At 44.3% G+C, this 17,908-nt stretch overlaps 1 protein-coding gene across 1 annotated transcript; it reads left to right on the top strand.

Annotated features, from left to right (window-relative positions):
* Positions 1-1,868: 1,868 nt before the first annotated feature.
* Positions 1,869-17,907, top strand: Sar1a (secretion associated Ras related GTPase 1A). The gene is made up of 7 exons (XM_052744886.1): positions 1,869-1,998; positions 6,420-6,493; positions 6,606-6,725; positions 7,119-7,184; positions 10,645-10,748; positions 13,833-13,964; positions 15,848-17,907. The coding sequence occupies exons 2-7, from the start codon at positions 6,436-6,438 to the stop codon at positions 15,962-15,964; spliced, it is 597 nt and encodes a 198-aa protein (XP_052600846.1). The 5' UTR covers positions 1,869-1,998; positions 6,420-6,435; the 3' UTR covers positions 15,965-17,907.
* Position 17,908: the final 1 nt, after the last annotated feature.

The following is a 17,908-nucleotide window of genomic DNA, read 5'->3' as shown; positions in this document are numbered from 1 at the left end:
TAGGCCCTTAAGTTACAGAACCCATCTTTCTGGAAGAGGTCAACATATGCTTTGATGTAGGCATGACTTAAGTGTTATTGTGCATATGGGATTGGGATAATTGTGATTGGGATAATTGTTACTAGAAACTTTCCCAAAATTGTACTGTGCTTAAATATGCCTAAAAATAAACTACCTGGCATCAGACTCCAGAAGTTTGAACCAACACTGGCTACCTAAGTTGTGTTGAATCATTTCCTTCTTACCTCACACGGGTTACTTTGCTAGCCCTGGTGTTTGCAGAGACCCCACAATGTTTTCTGTGGGTTCTGGCAATTGAACTCAGGTTGCCATGTGTCTTGCATCTTTGGGCAGTGTGATTGCTAATCTTGGTTGTCAACTCGACTACATCTGGAATTATCTAAGTCCCAAGCAGCTGGGTACACTTGTGAGGGATTTTTCTTGATTGGATTATATGAAGTGGGAAGACCCACCCTAAATCTGGGCCACACTTTCTAGTGGCAGCCTACATAAAAGGACATGGAAGGAAGGAGCTTTTGCTTTTCCACTGTTTACCCTCACTCTCACTGGCAAGTTCATCAGTTGTTGCAGAGGCGTTCCTTCATTGATATTAGAACCTACTTCTTTGGGATGCCAACTGAGACTGAAGGCTTTTGGCTCTCTAGCAGTTCCCTAGATTCACACCATCAGACTGGGGCTGCTGAGACATTCAGTCTGGTGGACTGAACAGTTACCCAATTCATGGCCTTTCCACTGGGAGACAGCCATTGTTGGACTACTCAGCTCACAACCTGTAAGTCACTCTAGTAAATCCTCTTTTAACTATATATGTGTTTGGGGGCCGTTGAGATGGCTGAGCAGTTGAAAGCACTGGATGATCTTCCACAGGACCTGAGTTCAATTCCCAGCACCCGTATGGCCACTCCTGTTCCAGGGGATCTGACACCCTCTTCTGGGCTCTGCAGGCACCAGGCATGCATGTGGTACACAAACATCCGTGCAAACAAAACACCCATACACATAAAAAAATTTTTTAAATTACATATGTATATTCATTCTTTCAGCTCTGTTCCTATTATTATTATTATTATTATTATTATTATTATTATTATTATTATTGAGACATGGTATAAACATGTAACTGGCTGGCCTGGAACTCAGAGATCTCTATGCCTCAGCCTCCAAAGGGCTGGGACTAAAGGTGGGTACCACAATGCCGGATAGCTCTGTTTCTTTGAGAGCCCTGGCTGATACAGGCAGCAAACCAGTGCCTTTACCTGATGAGCCATTTTGCGGGCCCTGCTTAACTATATTGTTCAATGGGGCTGTCTGTACATACTTCATAGATCGGTACTGAGGGTTAAATTAGACGAAACATCCCAGGTCCTCAGTGTACTGCCTAGAACTGCTCAAAAAACTCTTGCTGCTTTTATTAAGTTAAAAAAAAAAAATAAAATAAAATAAAAAGAAGCTAACCCAAGGCAGGGAAAACAAAACAATGACTTGGTGGCATCCACCTAGGCTGAGGTCACCAAGGTCAATTCTACTGTCCTGGAGTCTACCTATATCTGGCAGCTTCCACTTCTGACATCCCAGGTGCCTCTGGAAATGTATTGGGATTGGAAGTCCCGGGCTGGAGCAGTTGCTTAACTCGGGGACAGAAGCCCAGGCCGCCCGACAGGCATTGCCACGTCTTGGGCGGCTGGAGCACCTTCAGGGGGAGGGCGGGGCCACACCCGGAGCGGAGGGCGGGGCCACACCCGGAGCGTACGTCACTCCTTGGGCCCGCCCCTCCGCGGCCTGAGCGGCTGGTAGGGCGGTACCCACAGGCCGAACGGCGTGACGCTTGGAGGGGGCGAGGCCAGCGCGTTCCCGGAAGTCCCGTGGGAGGGGCGTGACGTACATCCGGCGCGTAGCTGGCGGTCCCGGGTGCTGCTGGTCTGTGTGCTCTGAGGGAGGGTCGCGCCACCAGCCACCGCCGGAGGAGCCCCTCGGGCCGTGAGTCGGGGCCCACGCGGAGGAGGCGGCAGGGGGGCATTGGGCTCGGGGCGGGCGGCCGCGAAGGGCGGGGCGGGGGCCGGCGTGGAGGGACTGGGTTGGGGGGGAAGTGACACGCAGGCGGTTCCGCGGGCCGGCTCTGGGCGGGGACGGGCCGCAGCTGCGGGGTGGCGTGGCGGCGGCGTTCGGGTGTTTGGAACGGCTCCGTGGCCTCCGTGGCGGAGGAGCCTCGGTCCTCGGTGAGGCTAGCCGGAGCCCCGGGAGCTCCTCCTTGGGTTCTGCAGACCTCGGGGGCCACGCAGGTAGCGAGTGGGCGCTCGAGCCCCCCGTTCAGTCTTCTGGGCATCCGACGCCCTATCTGGAACCCGGTGTTCGCTCCTTCCACCAACACCCCCTCTTTTTTCCCCCCTGTGCATGGGAAAATTCCTTCTCGGGCGTTTATCGTAGATGAGTGTGTTCTTCCCCATTTTTGTCCAGGCGAGGATGGTAATAAGTACCCTTTCTCAGTATTTCCCCTTGTTCTGATGTTTTCCCGGAATCTGGCTCCATCTGCTCAGGTTGAGAGGGGAGATTTAGGGGGAATTGGTAGAAAGCTAATCTTTGACATTTATCCCTCAGCAACATAGAATTCCTTAGGTAATAGCCAGCTGCCTTCCGCCCCAGGTTCATCTGGATTGAATACGTTTAAGTAATGAGTACGTTTTTATTGGCCAGTGGTCATTTGGGGACTTGTTTGTTTCCACCAGTCTTGATACTTGCACGCTTTTACTTTAGGTTCAGGAATAGTGTTGGTTTTAACGTTGTTCTTAACATCCCATAGATGATAGAGTAGGTGAAGAAGAGGAGAGAAATAGAATGTCCTTTAGTAAAAATACCATCTGAAAGGGTGTATTCTTACGAAGATAAGGTGGTGAGTTTCCTTTTTGGAAGTTTTGTGATTGGAGTTTCACATTAGCAGGAAAAGCTTCGGTTTTAGGTGAGAGTTTTAAGTCCTTGGAACTGACACTTTGAGCTACACAGTCTTGACCAGGACAGGTAGCCTAAGAGTGTCTACATCTTCATCTTGTTAAACGAGGCCGGAGGTCTCTGCTTGGTAGGATTGGTGAGTACCGGATAAATTCTAAGGTTGCTGATGGATGAATTGGTTCAAATCCTGAGCTCTCAAGGACAGAGGAGTTAGCAAGGCCATTTACTCAACTCTGGGCAGCACTACAACCCAACTCCTGGGGACTGGTAGGAGTTACTACTTTTTAACGTCGCTGAAAAATTCATTCTAATATTTTACCTATATTGTTTCGGTGGGAAGAATTTATAGGGCTTTTAAAAACAAGGACTGCAAAGGAAAAGAGGTTAGAAAAATCAAAGTAATTCAGTTACCACTTAAGAAAAACAAAGTGACACATAAAATTAACTCGGTTGAGAATATTTGCTTTCGTTTTCTTTTCTGAAATAGAGTCTCACAATGTAGCCCAGGCTAGCCTGGAACTTGATATATATAGGCAAAGCTGCTACAAACTCAAGCTCATTTTCCCTGCCTCAACCTCGAAAGTGCTGTGATTAAGGCTTACACTGCCATGCCCATCTTGGGCATACTATTGGCAGCAAACCAGTACACATGAATTTAGTAGTGTGGGGTTGTAAAGAGTGGTCACAGTGGCAGTAATAGCTTGTTAAAGTTGAACTGTGATTCTCCAAGAATAACGTGAGAAAAACAAGGGAGAATGTCTCATTTGGGGAACTGTAAAAGAAAAGCATATTGTTCTATTTATCTGCAGTGAATTTATGTGTTTGTTACTGGGCTTCTTAAAGTGCTAAATTTATAGATAAGTCTCAGTCTCTCTGTCTCTCTGTCTCTGTCTCTGTCTGTCTCTCTCTCTGTGTGTGTGTGTGTTTGCTTGTCAGTGCCAAGAATCAAACACAGGGCCATGCATGTTGGCTAAGTATGCCTCCCTAGCACCGAGCTACATTTCAGTCTCACCTCCTTAAAATCTCATAATTCAGGCTGGCTTCAACTCACTGTATAGCTGAGGCTGTCCTTGAACTCCTGATATTCTGCTTCTGCCTCCTAAATGCTGGGATTACAGGCACGTGCTGCTGTGCTTGGCTCCAGCCCTTTTTTTTTTTTTTTTTGAGACGGTGTCTCGATGTATAGTTTAAGCTGACCTTGAACTTGTGATCTTCTTGAGCCTTGAGTGGTAAGATTACAGGTGTGTACTACCCTTCCTGGCTATTACTTAACATGCTAAGTGTGTTGTGTGCCACAGTTTTCTGTCTGTCTGTGCCTCTGGCCAAACTTTGTTCTTGTTTAAAAGCTGAATGGAGTAAGCATGAGGCAGGTTCCAAGTTTACAGGTCAGACGATAGGCCTAACCCCAATAATTACATAGTTTGCTTTTCATCTAACATATTTTAAGAATATAGGTGATGCTTTGCTGAAGCAGGAGGCTACCTTAAGCCCTGGAGTTTGAAGCCAGCCTGGGCTTACCTCTTGATAAAAACACACAGTGTATACCAGTGTATATACATATATGTTTTGTGGGTAGCCGTTCCTCCAGTTCCTGTTCATGAAAGTTTTGTCTGATTGCAGTTGGCTGCATCTTGAATAAAGTTTGCCTTGCTGAAAAAGTGGTGATTTTTTCTTTTCTGTGCTAAACTGAGGTACTGATGTAAAAAAATCATTGTGACCAGGAAATTGATCTCTGAGAGTCTTTATGATTCCTCAGTATTTCTAGATTCTTCTCTCTTAACTATACTTAGAGCTGATGTGTATAGACCTGCCAAGTGGCTTTGAGTCATGTATTTTTTTCTAAGCCTATAGGAAATAGAAAAAGTAGTATTGGTGTCTGTGTTAATTGACAAGACTTGTACTAGCAGTCCAGCGCTACATAGTTGAGACCCTGTGTCGAAAGAACAAATAAGATACTTACTTGTTTTGGAAACTCTTACTATATTATGAAGGAGTATTCTTTTTTTGTTTGTTTGTTTGTTGTTTTTCGAGACAGGATTTCTCTGTGTCATTTTGGAGCCTGCCCTGGAACTCACTCTGATCTCAAACTCACAGAGATCCACCTGGCTCTGCCTCCCGACTGCTGGGATTAAAGTCGTGTGCCTCCAACACCTGGCATGAATGAGTATTCTTATTTTAAGAAATTAAGAATTTATAAAGTAGGCTGGGCACTGTGGTGGCGCACGCATTTAATCTCAGCACTCGGGAGGCAGAGCCAGGTGGATCTCTGAGTTCGAGGCCAGCCTGGTCTACAAAGCAAGTTCTAGGAAAGGCGCAAAGCTACACAGAGAAACCCTGTCTCGGGGGGGAAAAAAAAAGTAGATATGTACTTGATTGTATTACAAAGTGTTGGCTTTTTTTTGTTTGTTTGTTTTTTGTTCCTACGTGGTTCTGTAAAATAATCTTTTTGTGAGTCAAAACATACCTGCAAAAATGGTTAAGGATTTCAGTCAGTAGAGCTGAACAGATAGATTGGGCCAGTTGATAGATTTGGGGTGACTTTTTTAGAAGTGCACAGAATAACTTAATAAACCTTTTATTCAGGTTAATATACTTTTCATGCATGGTTTTGTTTGGGTTCTTTTTGTTGTTGTGAGACAGAATCTCTCTTTGTAGCCTTAGGTGGCCTGGGACTCACTGTAGACAGGACTAGCCAAAGATTTCCTGCCTGTCTCCCAAGTGCTGGGATTAAAGGCGTATACAACCACTGCCCATCTTAGAATTCCTAGGAATGTTGCCAACTGGTAGGCAGTCGTGGTTATCTAAGGGTGTGAATGGGCAGCTGCCTGGAGGAGTACATCTCACAGTAAAGGAGGACTGTGTGTGTGACTCCTAGTTCTCTGCGTATCTGAATTTGCAGATAAGAGAATGAATCCTAGAGGTTTCCATTCTGAGTGCAAAATCTGTGTGGGGGGGGCGGGGGGGGGGGGAGATTAGTTGGTCTTTGAAAGATTGATTTTTGTTTGTTTGTTTTTCAAGACAGGGTTTCTCCGTAGCCCTGACTGTCTTGGAATTCACTTTGCAGACCAGGCTGGCCTTGAACTCAGAAATCTGCCTGCCTCTGTCTCCCCAGTGCTAGGATCAAAGGTGTGCACCGCCACCACCTGGCACAAGATTGATTTTTATTTTTATGTGTATGAGTATTTTGCTTGCATGCAAGCATGTTTACTACAGAGGCTAGAAGAGAGTGTTGGATCCCTTGGAACTGGAGTTACAGACAGTTGGGAATCATCATGTGCATCCTGGGAGTCAAACCTGGGTCCTTTAGAAGAGCAGCAAGCATTCTTAACTGCTAAGCCATGTCTCCAGCCCCAGACTTTGCTTTCCTAGTCTAGAAAACTTGGGTCTATGAACGTGTGTCATGGACAGAGAATAAGGCATGTAGAAAGTTAATGTTATTTTCATGTTTTACACAGGTTGTAAGCATCAATAATGTCTTTCATCTTTGAGTGGATCTACAATGGCTTCAGCAGTGTGCTCCAGTTCCTAGGTAAAGCCATTTTCATGAACTACATTACAGGTTGCATTTACATTTCCTCAAACAATTGATATCTAAGGGGCCTTGGATGGGAAGAACATTAAGACGTTCTTTTCTCTTGTAGGACTCTACAAGAAATCTGGAAAACTTGTATTCTTGGGTTTGGACAATGCAGGCAAAACCACTCTTCTTCACATGCTGAAAGATGACAGACTAGGCCAGCACGTACCAACATTACATCCCAGTAAGTTTCAAAATACCAGGTGACTTTTTGATGGTCAGTGTCATGCATGGAGGGTGAATCTCCTATTGATGTAGTTCCGTTACTAACTGAGGCCCCTGAAGCCAGATTACTTTGAAGTTACTATGGACACTCTCGGGTCACTTACTCTGCATCTCTGGAACCTTGTCACTGATCTGCTGACCAGTTCTGTAATGAGACACAGCTCCCATCTGACCTTAAGCAGAAAACTTCTTGGAGAAAAGCTTTTTAAGACTGTTTGCATTCTTGTACCCTTTATTTACAAAACAAAAACACAATTACATTTGCATTAGTATTGATTCTCGGTACTAGCACTTGGACCCTTGGTTGGAAGTTTATTTCTTTCATTTTATTTATTTTTTTTGACACTTTCAGCCTCAGAAGAACTGACAATTGCTGGAATGACTTTTACCACTTTTGATCTTGGTGGACATGAGCAAGGTAAGAGACTGGGTGAGGGTGTCTTGTGAGACACATCTGCAAAGCAGTGTGCCATTTAACCTTTTTAAAATTAAAACATGTGTGTGCATGTGCATGATGTATGGGTGTGCATGCCATGGTGCTGGTGTGGAGGTTGGGAGACAGCTCTGGAATTGGTTCTTTCCGTCCACCTTTCTGTGGTTTCTGGGGATCAGACTCAGGTCCCAAGCCCCGTGAGATGGCGAGAACTTTTATCCATTGAATTGTCTCACCAGCCCCTCCTTTTAACTTGTAGATTACTTGTATTTAGGATTGGAGTTTTACTGCTTTAGTGAAGTTACGTCGTCCGCTTTCCTTTTAGAGACAGGGTTCATGTAGCCTAGGCTAGCCAGGAACTCCTTCCTGCTCTCCCCTCCCAGGTGCTAGGGTTACAAGCATGCACCACCACATCTGAGTTTTTCTAATTTCAATTGTGTTAAAAAAAAATGTAAATAATACAGGGAATTGTTTACTTATAGATTTAGTCCAGATTTGCTAGTCTCTTTAATACATAGTACTATTTATTTTATGAATCATTTGTGAAAATTTGTGAAAGGGATTCTCTGTGTAGTTTTGGTGCCTATCCTGGATCTCGCTCTGTAGCCCAGGCTGGCCTCACAGAGGTCTGGCTGCCTCTGCCTCCCGAGTGCTGGGATTAAAGGCATGCGCCGCCACCACCCGGTGCATTTGTGAAAGTTCTGTCTACTTGACAATATGTTCTTTATTGTTTAGTAGTCTTGTTTTTGAGACAGGATCTCAGTATATAGCTTTGGCTGGCCTGGAACTTTACATACAGCAGGCTGGCCTTAAAATGTCATATTTCTGTGTTTAGTTACCAAGTCTGTTTTGTATACTTTATTCAGTAGGATATGAGTATGTAGAAAATTATTACTTAACAAGTATTTTTAAATTTCTCAAAAATTCCCAGAAGAGCACAGTAGGTATTTGTGACCCCTTTGAACTGGTATTTTGTGTGCCCTGCTTATTAGGGACAGTTGGGACATTTTCTAATACCTTTTTGCTTTGCTCTAGGTCTATTTTACCCTATTCAGTTTGTGTCTCTGGCTCTTAGATTCTCATAAAGTGCTTTCTATGGATATATGTTTATTTGCTTTTAATTTACACATACAAATTTTTTAAAATTATTTTATTTGAGTGTTTTACCTGCATGTATGTCTGTGCCCTGTGTGCCTGGTGACCACAGAGCCTAGAAGAGGGTATTGAACCCCCTAGAACTAGAGTTACAGACATTTGTAATCTGTCAGGTGGGTGCTGAGAACAGAACTTGAGTCCTCCGTAAGAGGAGCCAGTACTCTTAACCGCTGAGCCATTTCTCCAGCCTTGTAAATTTTTTTAAAGATTAGTTTTATTTATAATTTTGTGTGTGGGTGTGGGTTGTGTGAATGTGAGTGTAGGTACTGGCAGAGGCCAGAGGCATTGGATCCTCCTGAAGTTGGAGTTACAGACTTGGGTGCAGGAAACTGAACTTGGGTCTAGTAGTATAACCACTGAGCCATCTCTCTAGCCTCCGCTGGATTTTTTCCTGTCCTGGGGATCAGACTCGGGGTCTGGTGCATGCTAAGTAAGTGGTTTACCATTGAGCCACACTCCCACTCTCCCTTCTTAGAGATCTACAGAATAGGGATTTTTGTCTGATGGACCCTCACTTTGTATTTGGTAAAACTTTAGGAGCAGGAGTGAATGGTTTAAGACCTGAGAATATTCTGAGAAGGCTGGGAAAAGAAACCAGTTGCAATCTTGTGATTACTGAGTTGACAAGTCACGCTTTTGGAACATTTTGTTAATTTAAATTGTGTGTGTGTGTATTTTTTTTTTTAATGTGGAACTTAATATGTAGACAAGGTTGTCCTCAAACTCAGAGATCCACTTGCCTCTGCATCTCAAGTGCTGGGATTAAAGGGGTATGTTTTCACACCCAGCTAAAGATTTATTTTTATTATGCTTAATGTGTGTATGTGTTATGTGAATGAATGCCATATGTGTTCATATGCCCTCAGAGGCCAGAGAGGATGTCAGATCCCTTGGAGCTGTAGTTGCAGATGGTAGTGAGCTGCCAGTGGTGCTGGGAACCATGGGTCCTCTAGAGAAGCAGCAAGTGCTCTTAAGTGCCAAACCTTGCCTCCAAGCTCTGAACTGGTTTTGTTTGTTTTTAACAATATTTATTTGTGTGTGCATGTGTGTGTTTGCATGCTATGGCACACCTGTGGAGTTTAGAGAACAACCTAGGGGAACTGAGTCTTCCACTGTGTGGGTTCTAGGGATTAGACTCAGGTCATCAAGCTTAGTGACAAGTGTTCTTACCTGCTCAGCCATCTCTGGCTTCTAGCCCTGAACTCTTGATCTTCCTACCTCAGGCTTCCAGCTGCTAGGATTATAGGTGTGTGCATGACTGCCATTTTATATGAGTAACTACAGTATTGTACGTCTTGATGTTTTTTATTTGCATGGCTTTAAAAATGTAATTTATAAAAGGAGCACAGGCTTGTAATAAACTGTCAGTGTGTGACAAGGACGTGAATGTGAAAGCTGCAGCCTCTCCGTCCTACCCCACTTTCTGAGGTGACCAGGTGACCGTGCAGATCTGCCTCCTTAGTTATCCATGTAAGCACTGGGTGTGGTGGCATATGCCTGCAACCCTGGCACTAGCCACGTGGAGAGATCCTGTCTCAGAAAGCAAATCCCTTACATTTTGAGAATGTAGCTCACTGAATTCAATCCCCACCCCCAATGCCCTGAAATTAGAGTACATTAAAGCACTGCTTTGAAACATTCACCATGCCTTGTCACAAAACAAAAACAGAAATTATTTATTGCTGGCAGATCTGTAATTTCAGTACTGGGGGACTGAAGCAGAAAGATGGAGGGTTCAAGGCCAGCCTAGGCCACACAACATTGTGGGACCGTGTCTCAGAATAATGACGAACAAAAAGCATTGCTTAAATATTGGAGACTGAGTAACCTGGCCAGAGAGTTTCAAGTACCTACCAAGCCCACCACTCAAGTCTATCAGCACATACACTCATTAGCTGTTAGGAACTACAGTGGGACTAAAATTATATGAACAATTAAATCATTATCATGTTTTAATGTGGCGATTGCAAAGTTGGCACAAGGCCCCAAACTGGTCACTTCATTATTTTCTGTGTTTACAGCCTTAGAACTGGTGGGGATTTTGGCAAACTGACTAAAGGACAACCATGAAGTTACAGGTGGGTTTAGAGTTGCTAGGTTTATGCTTTATCAAGGAAGGCAGAAACTCTTAGTTTTCAAAACTCAGGATTTGCTCACAGACCATCAATATGAATCCTCTGTTCTAACTGCTATTGGCCAGGACTTGGTGAGCTTAGCAAATCTCATTCTATGGACCATTAGGATATTCACTTGTCAGCTGTTTTGTTGATCTAGAAATTTTGTCTTCTAGCACGTCGGGTTTGGAAAAATTATCTCCCAGCGATTAATGGGATAGTTTTTCTGGTGGACTGTGCGGATCATTCTCGCCTCATGGAATCCAAAGTTGAGCTTAATGTAGGTTTATGTTTTTGTATATCTCTTCCTTCCTGTCTGCCCTTTGTTTTAAGAACTACAACTCAGCAGTGCCATACTTAATGTGCTCAGAGTCCTAGAAGAAAGGGTTTTAAAATCTGAGACATGACAGGGTTTCTCTGTGTAGCTTTGGCGCCTTTCCTGGAACTCACTCTGTAGCCCAGGCTAGCCTCTAACTCACAGAGATGTGCCTGCCTCTGCCTCCCTCCCAAGTGCTGGGATTAAAGGCGTGCACCACCACCGCCCGGCGCATGGTTTGTCTTTTTAAGATGTATTTATTTTTATGTGTTTGAGTATTTTGCCTGAATCTTACGTATGGATGCTATATGCTTGCCTGGTGCCTGCAGAGGCCAGAGGAGGGCACTGGATTCCCTGGAAGTGGAGCTAATGGATAATAAACAATTGTTGAGCCATCATACTGGGAATAGATTCCCTGGAAAGAGTAGCCAATGCTCTTAACCAACCACTGATCCATCTCTCTAGCCCAGTGAGATTTAGTTTTTCAATGTCCTGAGGAACCTCAGGTTGAACTTGAATAAAAAGTTTTGTAGTTATATGATAAGGTTGCCTGGCTGGCTCAGATTGCTCACAACACTCCTCAGTTCTGCCTGTTGTCTCAGCCTAGTTAGTAGTGTTCCTTTGTTGTGGTTATTCTTTTTATAGTCTTGAGATTGTGAAACTCAGAGTTTTTATACTTTAAAAAAAGATTTATTTATTTATTTATTTATGTATTTTATGTCTTTGGGTGTTTTGTCTGCTTGTACATCTGTTCTCCAAAAGAGGGTATCAGATCCCTTGGGACTTCGGTTGTAGATGGATGGTTGAGAGCTTCCATGTGGGCGCTGGGAATTGAACTCAGGACCTGGAAGAGCAGCCAGTGCTCTTAACCAGTGCATCTTTCCAGCCTTGAGTTTTTATATTTTGGAATCTACTTCTCCTACAGAGTCATGTGATGGATTTGGTGATCTGTGAGCACTCTTCAGGTTTTTTTTACTCACTTTGGGTTTTCTCCTTTGTCAGACTCTATAATGTTCCTTATAATGCCTCTTTCTTCACCCTGTATCTCGTCTCTTTTATTTTTGAAATTATTTTGTATGTGTATTTGTATGCATGTATATATGTATACCGCATGCATGCCTGGTGCTGATGGAGGCCAGAAGAAGGTGTCATATCCCATGGAACTTGAGTTACAGAAGATTGTAAACTGGGTGCTGAGAACCAAACCCTAGTCCTCTACAAAAGCAGTGCTCTTAATCACTTACCCATCTCTCCAGTGCCTTTCTCTTTGATTTATGAGTGTTTCTTTGACTCGTCTAGCAGTTTGAACCTGTCTCAGGTTTTGTTTTTTTGAGACACAGTTTCTCTGTGTAGTCACAATGGCTTGAACTCACAGAGATCCACCTGCCTCTGCCTCCCAGGTGCTGGGATTAAAGGCGTGCGCCACCACTGCTTGGCTATTTTTTTAATGTATGTTTCTAATGCTGCTTAGGTCTCATTTTGTGTGGGGCTAACTGCTTTCCTTTCTTAAACTCTATCTCCCCCCCCCCCCCCCCCCAATGTTCATTAGTGTTTTGCCTGCATGTATGCCTGTGTGAAGGTGTCAGAAACCCTGGAACTGGAGTTACAGACAGCTGTGAGCTGCCACTGGGAATTGAACCCAGATCCTCTGGGAGAGCAGCCAGTGCTCTTAACCACTTAGCCGTTTCTCCAGCCCCTACTTTATACTCTTCATTTAATTTTTATTTGTTTTATTAATTTGTTTGGTTTTTTTGGAGACAGGGTCTCGCTATGTAGACCAGCCTGGCCTTTCAGCCTCCCAAATGCTGGGATTGTAAGAGTGCACCACATGCCCAGCCAGTGTTAGCTCTTGTACATGTTCTTCTGCTTGGTCCTGAATGGACTAAATGGACTAGTTCTAATGCTTCTTCCATCCTCATCTCCGTGGTAACGGCTCCATGGGCATCTCTCTCATCCACACCTGCTGAGCTCCAGCCTCAAACGTGCTGCCTACTAGATGGTCCTTCCCAAAGTGAAGCTATTGATTGTTCCTCTCCACCATCCTGGACATGCTCTGGAAGCCTGTGCATTGTACTGGAGTGCCAGAGGGAACTTGTCATTCACTCCCTGCTTGTTTCCTTTAATGGTTCCAGTCGCTTACAGGGTAAAAGTGCACACATACTCTCCCTGTTCTTCCAACTCTGCTTTCCTCTTAGTGAGAATCCATATCAGCACTGTCTCCTCTTTTGTCTGATTTATTGTTTTAGACACTTCAATTGTTCCCAGAATCCTTCTTGCACAATTCACTAAATTCTGCTGTCTTACAGATCATCTCTTAGGTAAGCACTGCAGATACACAGTGTTTATCAGTTCAGTCCTAAAAGTAGATTTGCTGACTTTAGGGTCACATTCTTTAAGATCTAGTGCAACTTAAATTTTCGGGAGGCAGAGGCAGGCGAATCTCTGTGAATTCCAGCCTGGTCTCCAGAGCGAGATCCAGGACAGGCAACAAAACTACACAGAGAAGCCCTGTCTCAAAAAAACAAGTGGTGGGGGGATTTTTTTTCAGACTGGCACTGACGAGGGTTGTTGTTGCCTGCACATTTGCCCTGTTGCTGCACATCTGTGTAAACGTCTTAATTCAGTTAAGTGGTGCTCTGTGGCTTCTTGAATTCTCACACTGTTGTGGAGTCATTGTCTGTGTCCTTCCTTCTGCTTACCAAGGTCTGCCCTTCCTGTGGAGCCCTGTTTCAGTTCCACATCTTTGATTTTGTTGGAGAATGAATTGTGATGCTTCTCTGAACATTTAGTGTTGACTTTCTGTCCCAGCTCATTAGGCACTAAGTATGTTATATTTTATCTAGGTTTGTTAACATAATCACAAACCCAGGGCATCTCACTTACGATGCTCTCGGCACCTAATGCCAAGATGAGCCGTTCATCACATGCAAAGAGGACCACATGATGCCCTATAAACTGATAGAAGTTAGTTTTTATTATGTCGTGATGAGCTTTCATTTCATGAACTGCTTACGTGTTTGTTTGTTTGTTTTTTAATCCTGTCTTTAGGCTTTAATGACTGATGAAACAATATCCAATGTGCCAATTCTTATCTTGGGAAACAAAATTGACAGGACAGATGCAATCAGTGAAGAAAAACTCCGTGAAATATTTGGGCTTTATGGACAGACCACAGGAAAGGTAAGAAAAAAGTGTAAGGGGGCATGAGAGGACATCCACAGTCCTTAAATATAGGTGCTTTTCTTTGTGTTTTTGAGACCTCAGTGGGAGTGTTTTATCAGGGTGTATCCTTCAGCCATCCTCCTCCCTCCCTCCTTCCTTCCCAGTGATACAAAAGGACCTCGAACCCAGGGCCGTGTACATGCTAAGGAAGTGCTGTACCACTGAGCAATCCTCCTGCCTCCTTCTGTATGTTTTCTAATACCTAATAATTGAAGAGATGGCAGGAAAGGCAGTTTTCTTTTACTATTTTATTGTATGGATGTTTGCCTGCATATGTGCCTGTGCACCACGAATGTTGGATACCCTAGAACTAGGGTTAGAGATCGGTGTTGGTCACCGGGTGCTAATATTTATTTACTTTTGGAATTAAAAAAATTTATTATTATTACTATTTTGAGACAAAGTCTATGTTGACCAGGCTAGCCTCGAACTCATAGAGATCTGTCTGTCTCTGCATGTGCTAGCACACTTGGCTTCAGTCTCCTTAGAGCATTTTCTGGGACTGAGGAGATGGCTCAGCCGTTATGTCTTGCTCTTGCAGAGAACCCAGGTTTATATCTCAGCACCCATGTTGGGCAGCTCACAACCACTTGTAACTCCAGCTCCAGGAAATCTGACACCACTTAATGGCCTCCATGGGCACCGCATTCACCTCACATTGTCACACACATATACATAATTTAAAAATAAAGGTAAATCTTAAAGAAGTATTATATATGCCTTCCAAGTATTAAGAGCAAAGCATTTGGTTGTCCTTAGTGTTTCTTACTGATAGACGTGAAACTATTTTCCCATTTTACAAATGGGGAAGCAGTAGTTGCTCAGGTTTGTATAGCAAGTGGATAATAACACCAGAAATAGAACAGGAATATCCTACATCAGTGTGCCCTATAGTGTGAAGAGAGGCTCTGGTCTAGAAAAGCAGGCTGATGAGAGAGAAAATACAGAAATACAAACCTGGTACTTTGTATATGTGTGCATACTTGTTCATGTATGTAGAGACATAAGGTCAACTTTGGCTGTCCTTCGGTGAAAGAGTTTGGCACTCATCTATTGGGTTAGGTTGGCTGGCCAACGAGCTTCAGGAACCCACCTGGCTCTGTATTCTCTTAGCATTGGGGTCACAGATGTGTGCCAGTGTGCCTAACTATGTGGGTGCTGGGGATCTGAACCGAGGTCCTCACCCTTGAGCAGCAGGCACTTTGTCCACTCAGCTGTCTTCCCCTGTCCTGTCTTCTGCTTTGAAATTTTTTTTTTTTACATTTACATATTTATTGAGACAAGGTCTTTCTGTGTAGCCTTGGATGGCCTGGAACTATAGACTGGATTCCTACTCACCTGCCACTGCCTCCAGGGTGATGGGGTTAAAGGCGTGCGCCACCACGACTGGCCCTTTATTGCATTTATTTATTCGTGTGGGTGTGAATGCTTGCCGCTTCTTTTAAGCTCATTTGGTTGCCCTCTTCTGTATGAGTGCTACATGCACATCAGTTTCTTCCATGCAACCCCACGTTGTCTGTTGCTGAATGCTTATGTTAATGAATATACTAAAATGTCCAAACTTGTTTTGTCTGTTATAGTATATGCTGGGTCCATAGGTCCCTAAAGTTATGACGGTTCCTTTTCATAACTGCCCAGATGAATGTTGGACATTCAGAGCAAATGCTTTTTCCAGATATAGGATGAGGTGGTGTATAGAAGCTGCTAATTTTATTCTGAAGCAGGAGGCCCTGCAGAAGTCATCTGTGTGGCCGGACACATTTTGCAGTTACTATTTATGTGTATTTGTGCTTTTGCATATGGAAGTCCTAACAGGCCTTTCTGGGTTTTGCCTCCTTTAGGGAAATGTGTCTCTGAAAGAGCTGAACGCCCGCCCCATGGAAGTATTCATGTGCAGTGTGCTCAAGAGGCAAGGCTACGGCGAGGGTTTCCGCTGGCTCTCCCAGTATATTGACTGATGTTTGGACAGTGAAAATAAAGAGTTTTACTTCTGGACTGATCCTATTCACAGCTTCCTCATGGACTTTTCTAATAGAACAAGGAAAGCTCTCCAACCATGTCTGGCATTGAAAAGCCATGCATCTCTGTCTACGCTCATCGCCCAGTGGTGACATGTGCTCTTCTCCACTCGTGGGAAGTAACACTGCCTGTCTGCTGGTGCAGGTCAGTGTCAGGGACTTGGGCTGGCAGGATTTGCCAGGGAAAGCCGGGTGCCATCATGGAACACCTGGAAAGAAAAACACGTCTCACCACTGGTTGATTTCAAAAGAAAGTGATTCTATTTTTTAAAGAAAGTGTTGTTAATGTAATTGGTATCCCTTCTCTAACTTTTTGAGTTCACAATTTACTTGGTCCAGATTTTCTATTCTTTTTTTTTTTTTTAAACTAGTAAATGAAATTTAGATACTTCATAAAATTATGAACAGATAGCGCACTGGAGGCCAGAGCTCCGCTGTGTAACTGCCTTTTTGGAGGTGGCACCCGAGCACAAGTGTGCTGGGAGAGGACGGAGCCTTGGCCTTTGCTGGGGTGGTCACCACTGTGGTAAGGGAGTGAGTCCCTCATCTGGAGTGGGACGTGTCATTGTTACATTGTCAGCTTTACTTGCACTTAGCAATTGCAGCAGGCTTTGCTTTTATACTGTTGTGGAATTTCATCTGTAGCACCTTCCTTTTTTCACTGTAGATACAAAAAGTGACTTTTGCCTCATGAAAGAGTTAAGAACATCTCTCATGTAGACCCCATGCTGAGAGTGTGTCTCTGAAGCTTTTGAACAGATAGAGAGACAGTTCTGAACAGAACACAGGTCAAAATCAGCAGCTTAGGGCTCTGAATTCTGTGAGTAGAAGACCTTTCCATCGGCTCTGCTAGCAACAAGTGAACCTAGGAAAGACTGTCAGTGGACTCCATGTTTTCCACTCCAGAAATAAGCGGAGAAAACAGGAAATGGCCTTGCTGTCTGGCTTTGTGGGCAGTTCCTGGCAACAGTGAGCACTAGTGTGAAAGCACAGCAGCTCTGAGAGAATTATGAACCTGATTCTTACAGCATTTGGTTTTCTTGATGTTAACGCTATAGTCTACCCTTGTAGAAGGTGGAAGGAGAAAGGAGGGTATCTTGATTCTTATTTCCTTTATTGCAAGGTGAGAGGTAGGTCCTAAGTGAAAATGCTGCAGCTGCCGCATTGTGACAGGCCCCCAGCCAGAGGGTAGGGAAGGTGGGAAGCACACTCCTGGGGAGTGAGCTCTTACTCGTTAGTTGGAGCACTGAGCTTGTGGGACAGTGTTCTCTTAGACTGCCAGGTTCCCAATGCAGAGGCTCAGTGAGGTATCTTGTCTGCAAAGTGCACGCATCACAGTGTTCACCTATGAAGAGCTGGAGTGAGAGCTGTCCATGTGGAAAGGTTGTAAAAGCCTTAATGAAGGCATCCAGCTGGCCGTGAGAACTAGGGTAGGTAACGGGCGTGCTTTTCATTACCTTTGGCTAACGGCTGCCCGTACGTCTCTGTCCAGGCACATGACAGGTGTGATGGCCTCAGTGTTGGTTTCCTTATTTGTCTTTCGCATTTGTCCCGAATTGCCCTGTAGCAAGCTGGAGGACTGGACTCTGCCCTGGGCGGCTCTTTGTGAAAGTGGTTGATTCTGGCCACTGGAGAAAGAGATTACTAAAAAGTGGCACCAGTCTGTTTCCTGCCCCACAGACACCATCATAAATAAGGTGGTCAGCTGCTGCAGTGAGCACAACTCCACCAGAGGGGCAGGGCCCTGTCCAGGGGCTCAATGAACTGAGACTCTTCATTTTGTTTATCAGAGTGCACATGTGTCCTATTTCAGCAAGAGTGAAACTGTCATTTACAAACGGTCAGTCTGTATCCTAAGCATTTTAATAAAAAGCTAAAATGAAC

This window comes from Peromyscus californicus, unplaced genomic scaffold (genome assembly GCF_007827085.1).
Source record: "Peromyscus californicus insignis strain IS unplaced genomic scaffold, ASM782708v3 Scaffold_19__1_contigs__length_69161282, whole genome shotgun sequence".
Lineage (NCBI taxonomy): Eukaryota > Metazoa > Chordata > Mammalia > Rodentia > Cricetidae > Peromyscus > Peromyscus californicus.
The sequence above is the reverse complement of the archived record's forward strand: the minus strand, read 5'-3'. Positions and strand labels throughout refer to the sequence as shown.